The sequence below is a fragment of the Zosterops lateralis genome, assembly GCF_965231275.1.
Source record: "Zosterops lateralis genome assembly, chromosome: 3".
NCBI lineage: Eukaryota > Metazoa > Chordata > Aves > Passeriformes > Zosteropidae > Zosterops > Zosterops lateralis.
This window is the reverse complement of record NC_139764.1, coordinates 39,726,550-39,748,141: the sequence shown is the minus strand read 5'-3', so window position 1 is coordinate 39,748,141 and position 21,592 is coordinate 39,726,550. Positions and strand designations below refer to the sequence as shown.

General features: G+C 37.5%; 1 protein-coding gene across 14 annotated transcripts in view; it reads right to left on the bottom strand.

The window, feature by feature from the left end:
- The window catches only part of AFDN (afadin, adherens junction formation factor), a gene marked incomplete at its 5' end in the record, with an annotated part of 115,517 nt that overhangs the window by 78,135 nt on the left and 15,790 nt on the right, over positions 1–21,592 (bottom strand). For 13 of the 14 annotated variants that reach the window (XM_083855967.1, XM_083855980.1, XM_083855971.1 and 10 more), the window contains 3 exons: positions 200–363; positions 1,877–1,992; positions 3,511–3,706. In XM_083855967.1, the coding sequence (XP_083712093.1) occupies positions 200–363; positions 1,877–1,992; positions 3,511–3,706 (476 nt within the window). The remainder of the gene's footprint in view (positions 1–199; positions 364–1,876; positions 1,993–3,510; positions 3,707–21,592) is intronic. The other variant, XM_083855973.1, reaches the window with a different exon arrangement.

Below are 21,592 nucleotides of genomic sequence, written 5' to 3'. Positions count from 1 at the left end.
TCTTAAACATTGGGGCAGGAGGAAGGGCATTAAATAGTCTTTATATTATATCCCTAACTTTATTACAATTTTCAATACTGCAAAGCGTGGGAAAGCTGAGTTAGCATGTGCTTGCAAGACATGCTTTTTCTTTTGCAAATGCACTTAAAAACAACTATCATTTAAGTTAAACTTATCAAAATAAGTTTAAACCACTTACATATCATCCCCATGAAGAAGTCTATCATCTCTATCTGACGCTTGTCGCAATGCCTCTTTTTCGCGCCTCTTTTTTTCTTTTTTTTCTTTTTTTGAGAGAGTTCGCTTGAAATTCTGAATTACTCCCTCTTTTTCTTGTTTTTCAGGCCCATTACTCTGAGCTTTCTGAAATAAATGAGTTTAAAACAGCTTCTGTCAGTTTCAATCCAAAGAAAAGTTAGCACTGGTTTTTAACTTTGCAGCTAAATCTGTTTAAGACACAAGATCACTGACCCAAAACCAACACTCCATTACACAGCGATGGGACTAATGCTCTTCAGGAAAGCACAGAGAAGGCAAATGTCATGTTCCAAAGAACGTATGAACTGTTTCTACTCTACAAAGTGAAGAAACTGCAGATTTTTACTTGAGTAATGCCTGCTATCTACTTGGCCTCAAAAGATTAACTGAAGGCTGCAGAACAAATTATTGTTTCTGAGTAAGAATACTCTGTAACAACGCTATGCATAATCTGCTTTCAAGGCAACTGTGTTGGAGCACCAGATAAGAATAAACTGCAGAAGGAAAAACATTACAGAGGACTTTTTCCCAATGGTGTATTTTTCCAAGTTGCCATTCCAGTGTTCTCTTCTTCAATTCCTGTTCCTTGCATACACAAGATATCTGTAATCCTAGGCTCATTTGCCTTCTGTAGCGAAGATTATAGAGCATGAGAGAAAGAAGATGCAGATTTTTCTCACTTCTATCAGGAAGTGAAGAACACAGAGAAGGAAGATTGCAAATCGCTTAATTCAATTAATAAGGATAGCAGGGTTGGTACGTGCAAGACATCATTAACTTTCCTTTCCACCCTGTAACATGGATATATCCTGTAGTCTAAAGCCCAGTACAAGTTCACGTACCTATACCCAAAGCACTTCTAAAATTAACAATTTGTAATTCCAAAAGCAAAGGAAATTTCGTGCTCAGCACAAGATCAAAAAGTTGCCTTAAGATAGCCCACACTGAGCAGCATGTTTTCCATAGCTATAGGCAACCAAACTGCATATATAATATATAATTACATGACTTCAGGATCTAAAGTCTAATCTAAATTAATGTTCAAATTGCTAATACTAAAGCAAAGTTTTGTACAGCTGATGTTGGCAGCTTACTCATTTTGCATTTATAAGAGAAAAAAATAATCAATAACCAGAAAAGCAAAACCAAACCAAAAAACCCTGCACAAAAGGAAAGAGTCTTGCATCATTTTTTTCAAGAAAGAGAATGTTACCCAAGGAGGTAATAATTTTTAGCTCTTTAACTCCCCCTGGCACTCCCTTTTAAAAGCTTTGCAAGAGGCAGGATTACCTCCTGGTATATTGCACATATACTATTTGAGGAAATTTTCAAGTCATCGCAATAGAACAAAGCAATCTTTTAAGTTCTCTAGGCATTATGTGCTCCAGTACTAGACAGCTACACGGATCACAGCATCATCAGTCACAGAAAGATAACAAAAATGCTGTGTTGCACAGATGCACTTCAAGTATTTAAAAATACTTGCTCCAGATATTGACAGTCATGAGCAGCAGTTGTTTCCAGGAATTAAAAAAGTAGAAGTTTTGGTTTCCTGTACAAGCCAACCCCACAGATTTCAAAACTGCTGTTATCACTAGCATGGTCTGTAAAGACTCACCTTTGGAGGAATTGTATCATTTTCATTCTTGAGGACAAACCTTCCCTCACGATCATCTTTGTTCCAGTTTAACTGTACAACAAGAGGCTTCTCATCCACATCCAATCTTCTTTCTTCTTCAAAAAAATGAAAAGCAGTAACAGTTACTTGGTATCTCAAGAGCAAAGATATTTAGAAGTAAGTCAAGATTTTAAAAAACCCAAAAGGCTAGCTTAAGAGAACACATCAATTGATATTTTCTTGGTAAGTATAGGGACAGAAAGCAAACTTGGGAATGTAGAATTAATTACATGTCCCCTTTCCAGCAACGAGCCCAAGTGCATTCCATCTATCTACATAAGCTAAAGGTCTCCCATAAGGTAGCACTGCATAACTCCTTTGGCAGAACTAAGTCTCAGAACACAACATTACCACTCTGGAGGAGAAGTTAGATCTAGAGTTGAAATGTTTAGAACCTTGTAACATCCTGGGCCTTCCAATTTTTCTTACTTTAAATTTACTTTAGAGCAGACCAGAGTCTGGTTGTGGCCTGAGAAATACTATTCTAGAAAGACGGCACGAAAATAAAAGAGATTACAAAATTTAAACAATAAACAAATCAAAACCCCCCACAACATTACACAGATATGAGACAACATTTAATTTAGTGTATTACAACTATTTTAAGTATATGGAAAAACAACTGAAAGAGTTGTTAAAAAACTTAGACAAGTCTTGCCATTTGATTTTCCCTTTGAAAAGAAGAAGACAGCACATATGCCTAGGAAAACAACAATGTCTTTGTGATTATTTTTATTTAGTAAGAAATACTCCTATTGACCTTGCATGCCTCAACCATCTTTTGAAAATCAGGAACTTGCTATGCAAAGAAACCAATTTCATTTTCACTATAGGCACAGTGCTAACAGATTTTTAAAGAAATCTGAAGCAGAAAAAATTAAATTCTTTTCAATCTTTCAAATGTAGAATTTGATGTCATTCAAGCACTTGTGTAAACTTCTGAAGTACAAAAATAAAAAGCACAACCAAAAGATAGTTTCTCCTAAATCCAGTCTCCACCACCACCACACACACTATCATCACCTTCTAATCTGAAACAGACAAATTTTAACAGTACCAAAGGCTATTTAGATATCCAAGTTCTTCACAGGTAAGATTAGAGGATCTGTTTAAGAAACACAGTGGCTTCAAACAATATTAAGCTGAACTTCCCCCAGTTTAGCAGTAAAAGAACATGAGTTATAAGGCTACCATCAAAGGCCCACAATTTTAAAGAACGGAAGATGTACTCTTAACCACTCTAATTTAGCAATCCTAGTCTCCCATTATAAATTTAGTCTATACCTACTAATCCTAAAAATAGCAACTCTCTCACAAAAGTCAACAAACTAACAGGATGTCAATTACAGCATTTAATAGATCATAATCAAATCCTACATAAACTGCAGGTGTAGTATGCATAATTAGGTTTTGAAAACCACTCCCTGAAAAACAGTTTGTAGCAACATGTTTGGGAATAAAAAACCCAAGTCTCATGAGGTTCAGAAACTGGGGGCAAACCTGAAGATATTTTGGCTGGGAGTAGATATGATGGTGGTGTGGACACAGGAAGGACTTAATGGATAAATACAAACCTCCACTGACATGCACTTCATAAAGTGAGTATTTAGGGGATGACAACATTCGCATGTCTGGCCGAAACTTCTCTGCAAGAGTTTCTATCACATCTTGAGTTGTGGCGGTACTAGAGACACGGATACATTTTGTTGCAAAATTTCCAGCTGCTTTGTCTTGAAAGTAGAATCTCATTACTCCATGAAACTCAAGATCCTGTAAAGAAATAAAAATACAAATCTGAGTGCTGACTAACAGCTATAAGGGTCAGAGTTCTTGCATTATTTGTTACAAATTTAGTACAAAAATATCAGACTTCAAATATTACACTGGTTTTCAAAATTTTCATAACAGTAGAATTAAAAACCAGGACACTTGAACAAAAAGGTTATCCTGCAAAAAGAAATTAAGGACTATCTATTACTGAAAATACTGATCTTGAATCTTTAAGTATTCAAATTTACAACTCTTGTCAGGAGAATTAATAAAACTTCTCTTCTAAAACCTAGAGACACATCCTGAAGACTGAGAACAGGCCCCTGCAGTCTGTAAAAGTGTATGCTCAAGGAACAGCAGAGTGTCTTGAAGAGAACACTTTGCTGTCACAGAAGTCACAGGTTCATCTTTTCTCTCCTCTTTCCACCCCTTCACACACTCCTCTCTCATGCTGGCATCTGTTTGTCCCAGAAACAGCCTTTTAAGGAAGTTAAACCATTTGACTTGTTGGTATGTTTTATTTGAAGAAAGGTTAGTCTTTGGTACAGCTCCTTAAACACTCTGTGAGGGAAAAAAGCTCCAGCACTAACACAAGGTGAAGAAAGGGACTGCAGCTGTCAACCAGGTGGCTACACTACAACTGCAATGGCAATTTGTTCAAACGATTGTAAATTCACATCCTCACATCTTTTCCTTTTAGCCACTGGAGCCTGTGCTCTACTGCAGCACACCAAACTTCAGGAGGATACTGTCTGCTTATGCTACTCCACTACTGGTCTGAACAACAAATTTTGTTGTCCAAATTCAGATTTTATTTCCAGTGGTCTCCACCTGGCCAACATTTGCCCCTTGCATTAATCCCAGCAATCATGGGGCCCTGCACTCAAGGGGAATCAAAGATATTCCAGTCTCCAGTTGACTCTGCAAAGTCTACTCTACAGTTTAATAATCACTGCTGCTGCCTTCACTCTCCAGAGGCTTTGAGACAGGCAAATTCTTAGGTGTTGAGCACAGTGATAGATTTCATGCTAAGCACAGTCCTTTCCAGTACTACATCTGATCACAGGACACATCACAACGCTTCTTTGAACAGCAGAGAATTGAGATATTTACTGAAGCTACTCTATCATTCAGAAGACCTTTGCAAAAAGAAAGGAAAAAAGAAGAATATTTTAAAAGGAATTAAAAAGTTAAATAACCTACATTTAGACAAACATCTATGTCAGCTAGACACATGCAGAAGTAAAGCACTGTTCTTCCCAGGATACTCCCAAGCCTACACCAACGCAGCAGTCTAATGAAATGCACCATGGACCTTGACAATGGCCAATTGTGTTTTGTTCTCTGTTGTTATCCTAACAATTTACAGAATTAATCTTTCTGAGCCTGCACTGCTGTTCCCACAGAACCATCTATTGTACTTCCCAACCAGTGTTCCTTCCTGCAAGGAGTTACAGTTTCCACATTCCTCACTCCAGCTAACTCCCACTTCTGCACACACTCTGAACTTAACTGCAATTATACAACTGGGTGTACAATTCTTCAGCTGTGAACATTTTTCTAACAGCTACCACTCACCTCTGAAAAGCATTCTGACTACTTAATTTCTTGTCTTTAATTACATATACCAAATTATTAACTAATTATCCATACAAGGACTTACTCCTCTCATGCAGAAGGCTACCAAATGACTTCTGGAAATCCTACCTACCACAGCAAACTGTTCTTGTACATGTGTTCTTGCTAACTCCTTCAATGAGTTCCAAAAGGTCAGAAGCACAACTTGTTTTCTAAATCCTGTTGACCTTTCCACAGTCTATTATAACAGACACCACGTGTCGATGAATTCTGTAGGTTAATGCAATTTCTTCACACAGATTACATCAGCACTGAGCGTCCTTTGTAACACTGGCCTGACACTGCATTTGCATCCGACGACCTGAAGGTGTCCACCTAACAGAGCCATTACAGACTGCTCGGTGAAATTACTTCATCTCTCGCTTCCTACAGTTATTGGATGAACATTCTCTGGTTGCACTAACTTGCTTTCTTGCCTTTTTCTCTCTTAACATATACTGATTTGACAGAATTCCTTTTTTTAAAAATTTTTTTTATTTCATGCTTTTATATTCTACTTGCCAGATTTTATATCCTCACAATTCTCCTCATTTGGATACTACTTCAGCTTTCTAGTAACTTATCTTTACCTGATGTTCAGTTGTGCCAGCTTCCTTTCACACTTCCCCTGATAGCTGGCATGTTTTTGGTCTGTACCTCCAGCACAGCATCTTTAACTCTCAGCAGGCACAGGGACTTGGCTGCTTACTTGCCCCTTTTAGCTTTACCAAGCTTTCCTAAGGCGGCTATGCTGCATCTCCAATTGGGTTGGAAAGTTCTGTACTTTTTGCAAGAAAAAGGAATCTCAGTGTGTCATGATCTCTAGAAAGGAGAGCATTCTCACAGGTAATATTCTGAGCCACGTCCCACACATGCTTTTATGAAGATTTTGTTTAAATGTTTGTCGCTTCTGCTAACACTCCTGGACTGTGATGCTTCACAAAAACAGCCACACTAATTTTATAATCAACTTAAAGTTTCGATCCACTTGCTTGATCGTTGCAAAAGACAACACATGAGCCTTCTGCAGAAGTATTATGAAAGCACAATCATGTCCCATTTAGAACATTTATTTCCCTTTATACAAGGTTTTCCCCACCATCATCTTGAAGTACTGCTGAAGCAAGAATTTTAAAAGAGAAAAATGAGCACATTGCTAATCTTTTCCATGCATTACGTACTGTGTGAGTTCCTATACATAGATAAGATTCCAGTAGCTTTTTCCAATTATTTTTTTCTTTTCTTTTTAGGGAGAGGAGATTATTTTGCTGAGGACACATTCTACTGCCAATTAGCCATGCTTTTAATCTGCAGATTTTTTAAGAACACAGCAGAGATTGAAGAACAAGGGAATGGAACACAGGTCCATTCAGAGAAGATGTAAAAAACAATGCAAGAAGTTTTCTAAACCACCATGTTTGATGCAGTTGTTAATATCAGTAATCTCAATAATAATTTTGTAAGTTACAACTTATTCTACTTCCAGGCACTAACAAAGCAGACCAGACAAAAGTACATTCTGAATTCTCAAGATACAATGTCTGTATAAGCAAGTTTTGTTCTCATTTTCCAAAAGAAGTGATGTGTTTTTCTAATATTGCCATTTGACAATCTGGATATAAAAATAACTGAATGCATTGAACACTGACTGTCCATTTCCCTCAACCACTTCTAGACCAGCTTCTCAAATTATGTACCCACAAACCATGTCCTAGTCCCCTCCCCACTACTTTTTCCTAAGTTTTCTGTTAAAAAGAAAACAACAAACTGTACAACAGCATCACGATCTTCTATCACCTCCCCATGTAAAACTTCTTTTAATATTTCATCTCCATTATGTTCCAAACTGTACCTTGGGGCATTGCTAGACTACTACAGATTTAAATAAAAGAATTTGGTGACATGGGAGTAATTGGTTTCGCATTTCAAAAAATCAGGAAATGGGAGACTACAAAAATAAAAAAAACCCTTCTAGTCTTCATTATTTTTTTGATATCACATGTGTGTTTGTGTGTGTATAACTCCCGTTCAAGCCATATTAAACTTTCTGGCCACGTGCTTAGCAGATAAATCCCAATTACACAGAGAGAGATGCCATCACTCGCACTCAGGGTAGGCACTGCACTTAAGTTTCCAGTCTCCACTCTAACTCTGCATTAAAGTGTTAATTTTTCCAGAGTTTTTGTGTTTCATCCTCAAACTCATTCACTTCTGAATTTCTTTGTGAAGACTGCTAGGCACATACGCTGCAGTTCATGACACGAACCTGTGTCAAGAAAAGAGGCTAAAGAACAAAAATCGCTTGTCATACACCAGGTAGGCACAGAAGTATTTCTTATTCCCAGATATATTCTTGCAAGTGAAGGAATCTCCCCCAAACACTTAAAAATTGCTTGAAACCATCTTTCTCTAAAGAACTGTCATTTATCAGTTAACAAAAAGAAAATGTTTTCTGGATTTCAAGAGTGACTAATTACTTAGGTGTATGAACACTCCTAAATTCCTCTTACGAGTTTATATGCATCATAAGCAACTTTAATAATTTTAATAATCTCTATCATCTGATGACATTTAATATTTTATGTATCTGCTGTGCAAGTTCATGGCTCATGCAGAAACACAAGGATACAGACCAGTTTTCAGCCACACAAGTAGTCAATTTTCACAAAATTTTAATTCTGATCATCTAGACTGCAAAACATATTTTAAAAATCATATAGTCAAAGCCAGCTTTTTAAGCCTTTCAAATAATAAAGGCCACTTTCCTCAAATACAAAGCATAATTACTCATTTTTATCACTATCAAATGAAGTTACGGTAGTTTCCAAAAGCATATCCTACTCAAAAGGTTTCAACTTACACAATAATTGCCAACTAACCATCATTTTTTGGTATTACAAACAAAAGTATGCTGCACCACCTCCTCATTAGGCACAAAGGAAAGAGTTTATAAAAGGATTTCAAATACCTAGTTATGACTTTTTGCATAAAGTCAATGACAGGCAGTAACTGCTTCAAAACCAATGGATTCAATGTTCCAAAAATGTGTCTTCAGAAAACAAAAATAAAAACACACAAAAGCATCAGAATGAAGCACCTGAAACAACACTTTTGCAAAGTGAAATTACTTCAAAATTCTACAAAATCTTACGAAAAGCTTAGATTAAGCATTCTTAGAAAACATCTGCATTCTCAGTGCTATCACTCTCCTCTGACATTCTCCTCAAGGACCTCAGAACATCATTAAATGGAAAAGAGCACTACAAAAGAAGGAAGCAAACAAACTTTAATACATAAAGTTACACAGAACAGCCAAGTCTCACTTAAAACTGAAGATGTGAGGTACAAGTTATCACATCAATGTTTTCCATGAGGCTTCACAAAAGTGACTCCTGCTCCTCAAAACAATTTGATATTTAAATCTAGCTCCCAGTTACTTTACTCTCAAGGGTGGATTTCTGCTTTAAAGCAGTAATCAGTAATAATCAAGATCACTCATTTGAAGTTATGCTACAGAGAAATGCAAGTAAGTAAAAGAAGGAGAGGAAGAGCATCTCAAGCTCCCCTTCCAACTATGAAAGGTCGTTATACACACGTAGGATAAGTGTTAATAATTATGGAAGGCAAAGGTGCTTAATACTTTGGTAATTCAAAACAAAGAAAATCCCCACCAAAAAAATCATCTCCAAACTTCTCTTTCTCCCAATCATCACACTTTTTTTTTTTTCACAAAAATATAATAATCAAGAAGGAATATGAAAAACAAGTAGAAAGAAATAAAAATACTGCACTGTACATGAAACTTGGAAAAAGCCTGCAATGTGACACAATGGGATTTGCAGCAGGGAAACCTGGACTTCCTGAAGAATCCGAGAAGCTTCTGCAAACAAAGCAGCAATATCCAGGAGCCGTGATCTACAGCCATTCTCACATATGAGAAAGGAAACTCCTCCTTTAAAGTGTCAGAGATAATGAGAGAGTATTTATCACAATATGTAGGGCACAGCAATGAATGAGATCAAGACTACTATTCCCACAAGCCAGCAAAGAACACCCTAGGCTTTTAAACTCCATCCCACCTCTATCCATCGCAAAGCACTACATAGTTCAATATTTAAAAATATTACACTCTACCCATTCTGTAAACTATTCCATCTCCAGAGCAGAAGAGAATACACAAGTTTCCCATCAGAAATCCTCACTGCCTCCCCTCCACGAGGCTTTGATCTCTTTCAGCTGCATTGATAACACTGTTTGCCTTGCAAGCACATTCTGCATGACTGCATCTAAAAAATACCAAAATCCAGCACTAAGAACATCACATCTTTCACCGTGCTCCATTCAAATTCTGCAGGCAAAATCTACAGAGAATTAAGCTACAATTACTATTCAGGTGCATGTGCTTGTTGCTCAGGAGTTTTGCTAATAGAATATAAATAACAATAAAACCAATCCACAGTGCAAAAATTAGAATTAAAGCACATATAAGTTGCTTTTAAATGAATTTGGGTCGCAATATTGATATAACAGGTCAGCACAGCAACAGTATTATCACTGCAGGATATTCTGAAACACTCAAATAATGCCTTTGTATCTGACCTGTCTACACAGCAAAATGGAATTATTTCCTCTCACTCTCCAAAAGCTGTATGTATACAACAAATCTGTGGAATTTTAATGAGTACAAGAATATATTTTAAAAAAATTATTTCCTACAATATTTTAAAACCCACTTAAATCAGCAAGGGAATAAGCACTGTGAAATTACAGGAGGGTGAGGTTTCTAGCACTCATTCCCAGTTCTAGCACTCTATTCCCATAATGACTGATCAACTTGAAACTTGAGGACAAACAAGACTATTAAAAAGGAATTCCAAATAGTTTTGGTTTTTTGGTTTGGTTTTTTTTTTAATCCCAGTAACTGTTTTAAATTGTTTTCCATGTAGCAAAGAAATGTAGTGATCTTGTTAAGATACAATTTTTGATTTAACTTCAAAAAGTGCAGCTTCATGACAAAAGACTACCTTTAATCTAACAGAAGAAAGGAAGAACAATACAGATGAAAAAACAGCTCCTATAAAAAAATAATTTTCATCAGCTTTACTTCCTCTTCCAAACCTTTGACACCTGGACTAACAAAGACTTTCCACGACAGAATGACTCACTCTGCCGCAACAGTTCAGGCGCTGTGATGTTCACAGCAGCAGGACCAACAGCTGACCTTTCTGTCAGAGACAATTACCAATAACCCTCAACATGAACATCATAACTATGTGAAACCTCCTCTTTATCTTCCTGAGGAAAATTGCATCTTAGGAACCAGCCCCACTACAGTATGAAACAAAACCTCAAGACCAAAAGACAAGAGATACTAAAAACATTTTCACAATATAAATGTAATGCAATGAAGTCAACACAAAACCCACCGCAGAATATGACAAATGCTACACAAAATCTTAAACTAAGGCCAAAATTCAAGTCTCTAACTGTCACATCCACAATTCAAAAAAGTATTAACTTTCATCAATGCAGCTGGAATGCCCATGTGAACCTTGACTTATGATAGATGTAAACTTTTACTGTGTACTTTATATGCATTGTCCCTGCTTCCTGTTGCCTATCTGCCCCCAGCAGCAAGACTAATTAACACAGAAACTCTTGGGATGAAAAAAACATTACTGTGATCTTCAATATTTTCCTGTTAACTTACACCTCATGGATGAAAAAATTAAGTTTCAAAAGAGACCTATCACCAGGTAGATGAAGCAGGGTATTTCCTACTAACTCCAAAACAAAACAAGTTGTTTTCGGAGTAGCCTTTTACCAGAGCCACCACATTCTGTGTGCAGCCATCAACCACACTTCATTCTGAATACACTGAAGTTTTCGTAACCTTTTACAAAAGGTATTATTACAAAAGCAACATGAAGTGTCTTCACATAAAATTTATGAGTTGAAAAGCAGCTACCATTAGAATTTTTTAAAAAATTTGCCAACAGCACTCCTCAAAAGCATGACAGACATTACCTTCCAACTCCTAATTTTCAAATCTGTAATATATGATCAGCAAAATCAGCACAGCACTTTGCAACACAGCTGCTGCCTGCCCCCTGCAGGGTGTGCTTTGTTCAGCTGCAGTGGACAGCATTTACACAATCAACCAGAGAACACGCAGATCTGTTCTCTGTACAAAATGAAACCTGCAGTAAACTGAAGAAATCAAACAAAAAAAATGTTTTCAACAATAAGCACCACCAAAAATTTGGTAACTATTTAATCACTCATTAGATTGATTAAATTAAAAATAAAAATAAAGCTACAGAAGATTAAATCATATCCCCAAGGTAAAACATACACCCTTTATAAACTATACTGATGCTGGTATCATACAGAGACTCTCTTAACACTCTTATGCTGAGGACCTTGCAGCAACTGTCAACACATACTCTGAAAAAAAATAAACCCAACAAAAGCTTGTTAAGAAAGCTGTTCTTATTATTATGATTATTGTTGTAAATCATTTGAAGGCAGTGATATGACAGTAACAAAATGGAAAAGTGACTGATATACATCTGGTGTATCAAAATACCCTGAAGGCCTCCAACAACAGGAGAGAGGTACAGGCAGAGTTCAGTCACACCTGAAACCAGGTAAAAAGTGAGTCAAAACCAAACAAAGCCTCCTTTGAATTAATCATACCATATTTAAAAGAGGAAAAATAACAAATAGCAATGGGCCTCAATAAGATATTGCTTACCTTTCTACTATTTATCTACAACCTGTCACTGTTGTGCAACTAAGACAATTGCTAGGAAGCAACACCAGAAAACTTAGCAGAGAAGAATTAGAAGTACAGACAATCCCCTGTAACATTTCTCAGATGCATCTTAAAAACTCACCAAAATAAACCAAAGTTCTCCATATTATTTACTGTGTTAAAGACTGTTCCTTTTGAACAGTCCCATTTAGAGGAAAAGAAACAGGTTATTACATCCACCTCAAACCAAAATACAACAGGAAAATTGAAGGGGGTGAATGAAAGTTCAGACACTGGAAGTCTGATTTTTCACTGTCATTGCTACTTGCAGAGCTGCCATCCCTGTATTTAAAGCATCTTCAAGCATCAATCAGGCCACAAAAAAGACTACCCTTACTCACCTTAAGATTAAAAGTGCAGACACACAGTCAGCAACAGAAACTCTAGTGGTGCAGAAAGCACTCACTTCCTCATACTGACACACTCATTCCCACCTCCTCCCTTACGCCAGGCACCAGCACCCTGCAGCTGTACAGCAACGTCAATCAGGTTAACTCAGAACATACTTCCCTTCCCTTCATTCAGTGTGGAGAAAATTGTCAGTGCTGGCAGCTGGGGGAAACTGTCCTTCTGCTGGCCCCTTTTATTATTAACTTGAAGGAACCACGAAACAGCAACCTCTGCCAAGCTGGACACTTCATTCCCACTTCTGCACCAGCATCAGCACACAGCTGAGTCCAGCAGGAGAATCCAGCAGGCACTCACTGGTTTTTGTCTCAGGTTAGGCTGGCTCAGCTGTGAAGTCTTGACACAGGTCAGATAAGCACCAGACCAAAGAAGGCAGCAGAGACTGGCAGTCCTGATGAGCTGAGTGGAAACTGCAGTTTGTCACAGGAATGGCAAATCTCTCATATATTTTAAAGACTTAGTCCACAAACACATGGCATTTAGATAAATTCATTTTCTACAGTCACAAATTCAAATTTAGAATACTGTAAACTTAAGGCTATTTCTATAACTGGCATAAAATTGTTAGATTCCAGAGTTACAGAGTTACAATTTCTCTACAACTCTAAAAAGATTAGCTTTTATTCTATAATAAGGCTGATAGAGGAATGTCTTAGAAACAGTCCTAAATCCATAAAAAATGACAATACAAGTAGTTTGCAAATTCATCTGTGAAACTACTAAAAGCTGAAAAGATACTTCTTTTTGAGTGAAAACTCAGTATCTCTAAGAAAAATGTCAATCTACTTACAGCAGAAAGCTGCATTACTGAAAAAAGCATTTCCACCAGCAATCAAACTCATGAAGTCTGGTTTCTTGTGGCTGTCTTCCCAAAGCTGATCACGGTTTTACTATAGATGGCACAAATAAAATTATTCTTAACATTTCCCTCCCACATGGATTCTGGTGTCCAGAAGTACATACACTGTTTAGTAGAAACTAAATCAAATATTTTGCCTCTTTCTGACCACTAACACTGGTAACTTCATGCTCCTGACACAGGCTGAAGAGTCAATCAAAGAACCAACAGACCAATTAAAACCCAAATTTGACAAGCTGGTATTCACTAGATAACCTGTCACAAGCAAATACATAAAGCAGCTCAGAAACCACACCCACTTCAATCACCTGACATTCCCTTGACAAAAAATTCATGCTTATTTGCTTTCAGTATAACCTCTATATTGGAAATAAAAGAAATAAACTCTCACTACATGACAAAAAAAAAAAAGTGGCATCAACAATCCTTTAAACAAACAGCTGTCGGGATTCATTTCTTGTAATTAGCACTGCATTTTTACTAATTTAGTATCAGGCTTTAGTATGATGAAGGTATCAAAGGAAACCATAAAAACAGAGTCATTTTTACATAATGCAACAAGGGTCACGCCATGTATTTATGCTGACACAGCCAGGAAAGTTTGAGCCAACTTCTACTCTGTAATGCTAAACTAGATTGTGTTATCCTGGGGTTCCTCAGTCCCGTGGGATGAGCTGCAATCAGCACCACACAGGGTTAAGTCACCCAGCTACACGGACTGAAGGAGGAAAAGGCTGGTGCTATCTGATACTCCGCATGCAGGAGCTTTGGCAACCAGGCTAATTAGTCAGGAGTTTGAGGTAGGAATGCTAACAAGCCTAATAGAAAAACAAGCACCTGATTCTCCTGAAGTAGCCAAACTGAAGCCCAGAATCTACATTAACCACTACCACCGCCCCACCACCACCCCAAAAAACCCCAACAACTCAAAACTCAATATTCTGATTTAAATACAACCTTTGACTAGATTTCAAAAAGTTATTTTCCAAATAAGTTCAGTCAGTGAAGCAGGTTTGAAGTAATAATATAAGGTCAAAATGTACCACTAAATGCAATTTTATTGTAACAAATTCTGTAGAAATGGGGCAAAGGACCTCTTTTTGAACTACTACTGTTTTTCTTCCCTACCTGAAATACTTGCTTTTCCTTTTTAAGGGCAAACCAGCCATACTTCAGGCTATGGAATAATCAACATCTACAAAAATAGTTCTGAAAAAAAAAGCAGACTGAAAATCTGCACTGTTGAATGAAATTTAGTGAGCTGATCTGTGTCACAACCACGCTGCTTTTATACGCAGCTTTGTCTAGAGTAAATATACACATACATAAGCTAAGACATCCTTCTGGTTACTTCTACCACACATTCAGAAAACACGATATTCATTCACTACAGATATAACCAAACATGTAATCAAATTAACATATGAAACTGCCTCACAGTTTTCGACATTAGAAAGCATTAACTTGAACACTTAAAAAGAAATATGGGGTTGACATTACAACTTCCAAACAGGAGCATGTCCCAAAAAAAAAATTTGTGTTTTTGTTTGGTTGGGTATTTTTTAATTCAATCACTCAAAAACTCCTCCAGGAAGTCTCTTTTGAATTATTTATTTTTATATTTAAAGGAAACAGGTCATTTCTTAAAACTTACAAAGCAGTTTATTAATGCCATTAGTTATCTTAATGTTGGACTACCAAGGCCACAGATAGCTTGTGAAAAAATCTACACAGTAATTCTAATAGTTTGGTAAAATTCATCTGTTGATAGCCTTCTCTCTGCAAATCCTATTTAATCCTGTTGTATAATCTTTGGCAACAATTTCATCAAGCACTGTGCTTGGTGAATGACATTCAGCCTCAGTTAGTTGCATTTAAAAACAACTGCTGACAGCTAAAAAAGGGCTTTCTCTGCAGTACCACCATATACAGTATCTTCATACTGACAGTGGTTTTGCACTCCTGTGTTGTGATGTTTTCTTTTGACTGTTCTCATAGTACAAAATCCTCCATTCCAACACAAAAGCCAGCTCAAAGCAGTCCCAAGCACATAAGGCTTCTTCCTAAGGCACCTGCACAACTAAAACCTTACTTTGCTTCTGATTTTATTCCCTCACTGCTCTGTTTACTTTTAGATTTGAAAGAGAAGATACCATGTAGCTATGAACATAACAATACACTTTAATGTTTCGTACTTAAGCTGGCTCCCTTCTCACTGAAGAAGCATTTTACGTTCCAATTAACTACCGACTTCCTTTTCTCCAATGGGGTTCCACACTTGCTCCCAATCTACAGTAATGTCTCTTTTGCCAGACTGGAAGCAAGTTCATTGGCTGAAAGGTCCTGCTTTCAAAACAGGTTTATCTAACAAGACAATCTCCATGCCTGAATACTTTCTTCTTTTATGTATCTTCCCTATTATTATTATTAAACACGGAGTGTACTAGTCACACAGACCTAGAAATAAATTCCCCAAAAAGTCCCTAATTGTTGATTACTGGATGGCTATCTCAAGAGAAAAATTGCTCTCTAAGTCTTGTTTGTGGCAGCAAGAGAAAATATGACATTAAGCTACTCCAGTGGCAACTAACAGGTACATTGGAAAGGGTTTTCCCTATCCACCCCCACTCCAGCTGTGTGACATTTTAATTGTTTCAACATAAGCATTAGATGAACTCTAATGAGCCAGTTCAGAGAGAAAAGCCCAACAAAAACTAATCCTAGTCTCCCAGCTTCCCTAACAACTTCACCATGGAGTCACATAAAACCCACTGCCAGCATAAAGGAGGGATTAAAAAACCCCAAACAAACCTGTTCAATTGAAGAAGGGGTGAAGGGAGCACTCTCTTGCAGCTAGAAAGCCATTTTACCAGCTTAAACTATAAATATGAAATCTCACCCACATAATTTTGCCTTGGGTAGCTATTGACACCCAAAATAAAACCAATAGCAGTAGTTTACAGAGGTAAGGAATGCTTCTGCAGATTCAGAAATCCAGCCAATCAGTTGTATGATAGAGGCTGGCTTCCACAGTGGAAATAAACTGGTTATCTGTGGGAATGCAGGAATTTCATCATCCCTGTCTAAACATCTATTTCACTTGCCTAAGGATAAACAAACAGAATATTATGAAAGTAATACCGTATTTGAAACTCAGTGTAATAGACCTAATAAAGGCTATTAAAATGAAATCAGACTATAATTCAATTACTAAATCATTTAACTGAGGAGAACTTAAGTCATGGTTTTGTTTCAGTACTAGAGGACATAGCTACCCATGCCTATGAGTAGCACTATACACAAATAAACACAGTTTTCTAAAATTCATTTTTCATTCACAGTTTTTAGCTTCAACTAAAACTAAACATATCAATACCAAGGTGATGCTATTTTCTATTGTAAATAGTGTTTTCTCCAAAGCATCAGGAGCCACTGAGTGCAGAGTACATTAGAGCTCCAATCACTAGCTTCTAACTCTAGCTTCTGATTTTTTTTTAAGTGTCCTGAGCATAAAAATGCAAGGGTTCAGCTCAAGCAGGAACGACACAAATAGTACAAGAATTACTCAGCAGTGCCAAGAGATCTTCCACAAAACACTGCTGCATCTGATGTTGTCCACACACAAACACTGACAGAGTTTTACAGCCCCAAGAGTCTCCGAAGTCCTGCAGAGACCACAGTAGCACCATTCCAAGAAAACGAGCCAGAGGAGGAGAGTAAACAATATTATTAAAACACAATGAGATTGAAAAAGCATTCAATTAACAAAATTAGTCCAGAGACAGAGGGGGCTACACATGCACATGTTTAAAAAGCTCAATTATATCTGCTAAAGGTAACATTTCATTGTGCCTCCAGTCATTAAAACAAAGAAGCACCAAAAGCTTAACTATGGGAGTAAAAAGCTACCTTCTTTCTGTAACTGCAGTATTTCAGCCACGGCCACTGTATTTTCTCTTTCTCTCCTACTGCTTCACAGTCTCATATTCCATGCTCATGACAACAACGCAAATGCAGCGACTGTAATTGCCAACGCTATTCCCGATAGAGGAAACAGCAGTTGACCAGTTGATTACATAGGAAGCTCCTCATTTCCTTTGCAGTTCTCTTCATAATAGCAGAAATAATCTAGAGAAAAGTATCATGTGGTAGTAGCATAAAGACCAACTCCACCGACTTTTTGTCAGAAGGAATTCAGTCAGAAACCACCATTAGTTTTGCAAACAATAGTCAAGATATACACACCCCAGTTCAAAAAGAAGTTGGAGTTATTATTTTATAATTGTTGATCATAACCTCTCAAATATTTTGAAGTTGAGTCTCTCATTAGAGTAAGTGTTCTGTGCAAGACTACTCATGTTTTATGAAAAAATTATGATTCTCAAACAGTAGCAAGGCAGCTCTTTTCTCAGTCATGAACACTGATATATCATTACTTCTTTAAAATTATAAAAGACAGCCTAAATTATAATTTTGTTGCAATATAAGGTAATGCAGAAATCTTGCTTCACTTTTAGACATGATGAGGGGTTGAAAGGCAAGTATGGGATTGATTCAGTGGATTAAGTGCTCCAAATTTGAAGTAGTCAACAATCACTTGCTCACTTCTCATTTTATCATCAGAACAAATCTAGTCTGGCAGGTCAGCAACCAAGCTAATACTGCCCCCTCATTCTGTAGTGCCTTGCTCTTTGTTTCACAAGGGTTGCCACCGCCTGCTGCCACACAGGAGAGTGAGGAAGTTTCAGAGGGCAGGTCAGTCAGATCATCAGTGACAAGAATGAGTGTGTGGAGTTGGGAGGAGATAGGAACAACAAAAAGACAACTGAAAAGCTAAATACTTCATCACCACATAGGCATCCTTCACATTACTACTTTCTTCCTCAACCTTCCTATCCACCCTAGTCTGGAATAATGAACTTAAAAATAAACAATGCATTTCTGTATTTGTACATTGCTTAGTCTAGGCAGCAGCTTCATTCCTAAAACTGAGAGAGCAGATGATTACAGATCTTAGAGAATACAACTCAATGGCTCCCTTCCAGAGTTTGTTCACCCAGCATTAAGACTTCATGTTGTCATAGCCGAGGCAGTCTCCCCCCACTCACTGCTGTGACTGTCTTCAGCTGAACAGATTCCACTTATGAAAAGAGACTATCAGAAGGATATTTTTCTTGAGGAACTACAATTCTGATCTCTGAACTTCTGGGGCAAAACAGTCCTGATCTAATGACTTCCCAGCGTGCACAACAAACCTTTTTAACCATGGTTTTTTTTGGAAGGAAATCCTAGAACAAGCATCTGGACTTACAGATTAACAGCTGAAGTAGTAGTTCAGCTACTTAATGGCTAGCAAATTTGCACCAAAATAGATTTAAATTTAAATGCAGAAAAGGTGACTTAAAGCTTCTTTAAATTTAATATCAACATATATAATTTAATGCTGAATTTCTGAGATTTTCCTTCCTTGGTTCATTTCAGTTTAAAATTCCTATTATATTAATACTGGCCTAAGATCATTTACAGAATGATCAGATTAATGCTATCCAAGTTTTAAAATAGCAACTTAAATTTTAACAATAAAAATGCTCCATTGAAGCAACAAAGTAGTTACAAACATCTGTGGCCAGATGAGTTAAGAGCCTACTTTCAAACTAGTACTTCAGCATTTCTGCCATCAAAAATGGTACACTACCAGCACAGCCTGTTTTTCAGCATCACACAGAGACCCATATCATGATAGCAGAATTCAAAATAAAGAACATGAGGCTGAGTATGAATAATTGAGCTAGTCAACACTAGTTGTTACCATATTGTAAAAATACAGTTTTATACACTAACCATAATCAGGAGTGAAAGCAAATCTTTATTCCCAATAAATACATATCAACAAAAATAATCCAGCACAGCTTATTCACTGCAACTGTCTATTCCAGTAACTAATAAAAGTGTGTGATCTGGAGAAAGGAGAAGCACAGGAAAAAAAATCGGAGCAAAACTGTGCAATTTACACAGCTTATAAACACCTCCTGTCCTGCAGCACTACGACCTCACCCTATCTCTCCTGGGCAATCTATCACACAGAATACATTGACAGATCATAGTTTGCTGAAGTCAAAGGACACAAAGTGATCCTGAAACATTAAGGTATTTTCAGTCCTGAAGGTTGTGTAGGATGGGTAGGAGAAAGCTGTATTCAACTTCAGGAGGAATCTAAGCATTTCAATATTCAAAGCTTCCAAGTACAAGCCTAAATGTTTTGCCAAAGGAAATTCTTTAAGGCGAGTGATTAGGTGGGGGTTTTTTTGCTTTGCTTTTTGCTTGAGGTTTTGAGCAGCTTTTCAGTTCAACAAGAGCAAAAGGAAAGTCCCAACACTGAAAGGTAAAATGTCTTGCAACGACACAGGCTTAAGAAACAACTGGCTGGGAAGAAGCTCTGCTAAAGAAAACCTGAGGACCTTGGTGGACAGCAAGCTGAAGATAATTCAGATGCACACCCTGGCAGCAAAGTCATCATGCTTAGTTGCATTAAGAGGAGGAATACAAGCTTTAGGTCAAGTAGAACAATTGTACTGCTCTACCCATCACTCTGGTTTTGGGCTGTCAGTACAGGAAGGACAGAAATAAGCTGAAGTTCAGCAGAGAGCTACAGAATGATCAGGAGCCTAAAGAACCATCTCAGAGGGCGAGACACAAAGAACTGGGTTTCTTGCTCCTGGAAAAGAGCCGGCTTTAGGGACACCTAACAGCTCACAGGATTGCAAAGAAAACAATGCAGCAGAGATCAACAGGGCATGGTGGGAGGACAAGAAATACTGGACATAAGCTGAAACAAAAGCAGCCTTTCGACTGACTATACAGAAAACCTTTCTCACCATTGGGACAGTCAACTCAGTGAAGGAGGGTGCCCAGAGTTACTGCAGTTACTGGTCCTTAGGGGTCCTTCAGCACCTTATGAGAAAAGCCCTCAGGGGCATCAGGACTGACCTTGCTTCAGGCAGGAGGTTGGACTAGAAATATCCTGAGGTCTATTCCAAATCAATGTATGTATGCTAGGATCATATTTAAACATCTGTGGAAGACAGGCTAATTTTCCAAGACTGTTCAGCTACAGAAAACATTAACTGTTACAGCAGCCAAGCAGGCAGATACCCTTAATTTAGAACTCCAACCAACAGGAGAGCTCCCAACACCAAGATGTCCCAACTCGTGTATCTTAAGAAGGCCCATGACAAATGACAGGATGACAAAAGCCAAATAAAGTAGTTTAAGTGGCAGCATAACATTTGTATATTTCTCTTCAGGTACAAGCCCAACTGGTAGACATTAGAGACAGAAAAGCCTATATAAGTGGTTCTACTACACATAAGAAGAGTAATTAATAATCCAATGCAATCCATCACAATTGGAAATAAACTGGAATGGGTATATACACCAGGGAACCATCTAAGATTACAGGATAATTCAGGGAGAAAGGAACTTCAGGAGTTTCCAATCCAACCTCCTGGTGAAAGAAGGGTCATCTCTGAGGTCTTATCAGGCTCTTTTGCAGCTTTATCCAGCCTGCTCTTAGAAATCTCCACGGACAAAAACTGCACAACCTCCCTGTGCAACCTGTTCCACTGCTTGACTATTCACTGGCATCTGAGAAGTTTTCTTTAGCAGAACACTTTTGTAGTTAGTGAACTGCATAATGACTTCACCTTTAATACAGACAAAATGAACTGTACGCCTGAAATAACAATTCTTTTAGCATAGAAGTTCATCCTTCAAGAAAGATTATATAACCAAAAAACAATGAAAGGTCAGAAAACTCAAGAGAAACAAATTTAAGGCAAAAACTCAGAAGTGGCTCTAGAAAAAAAAAAAAAAAAAAAAAAATCAATATTCTCCACCCTCCCTACATCCTCAAACCAGTGAGATTTCCACAAGTTCTACATGTTACTTTTGAAAGCAGTTCAGTCCTGATGCTCCAGACAAGCATCTGAGTTGGAACAAGGGAAGTGATTCACTACCATCAATAAGTCTTTGTTGCTACCCTATGGTTCCTATAAGGTTATGTGCAGAACAAGAAGGCAGGAGTGGGTGGAAATATTATTATTATTAATAACAATAATCATCATCATAATCACAAGTTAACCACAGCAAACAGCTTGATTTTGAGAACCCCACAAAGCAACAAAAG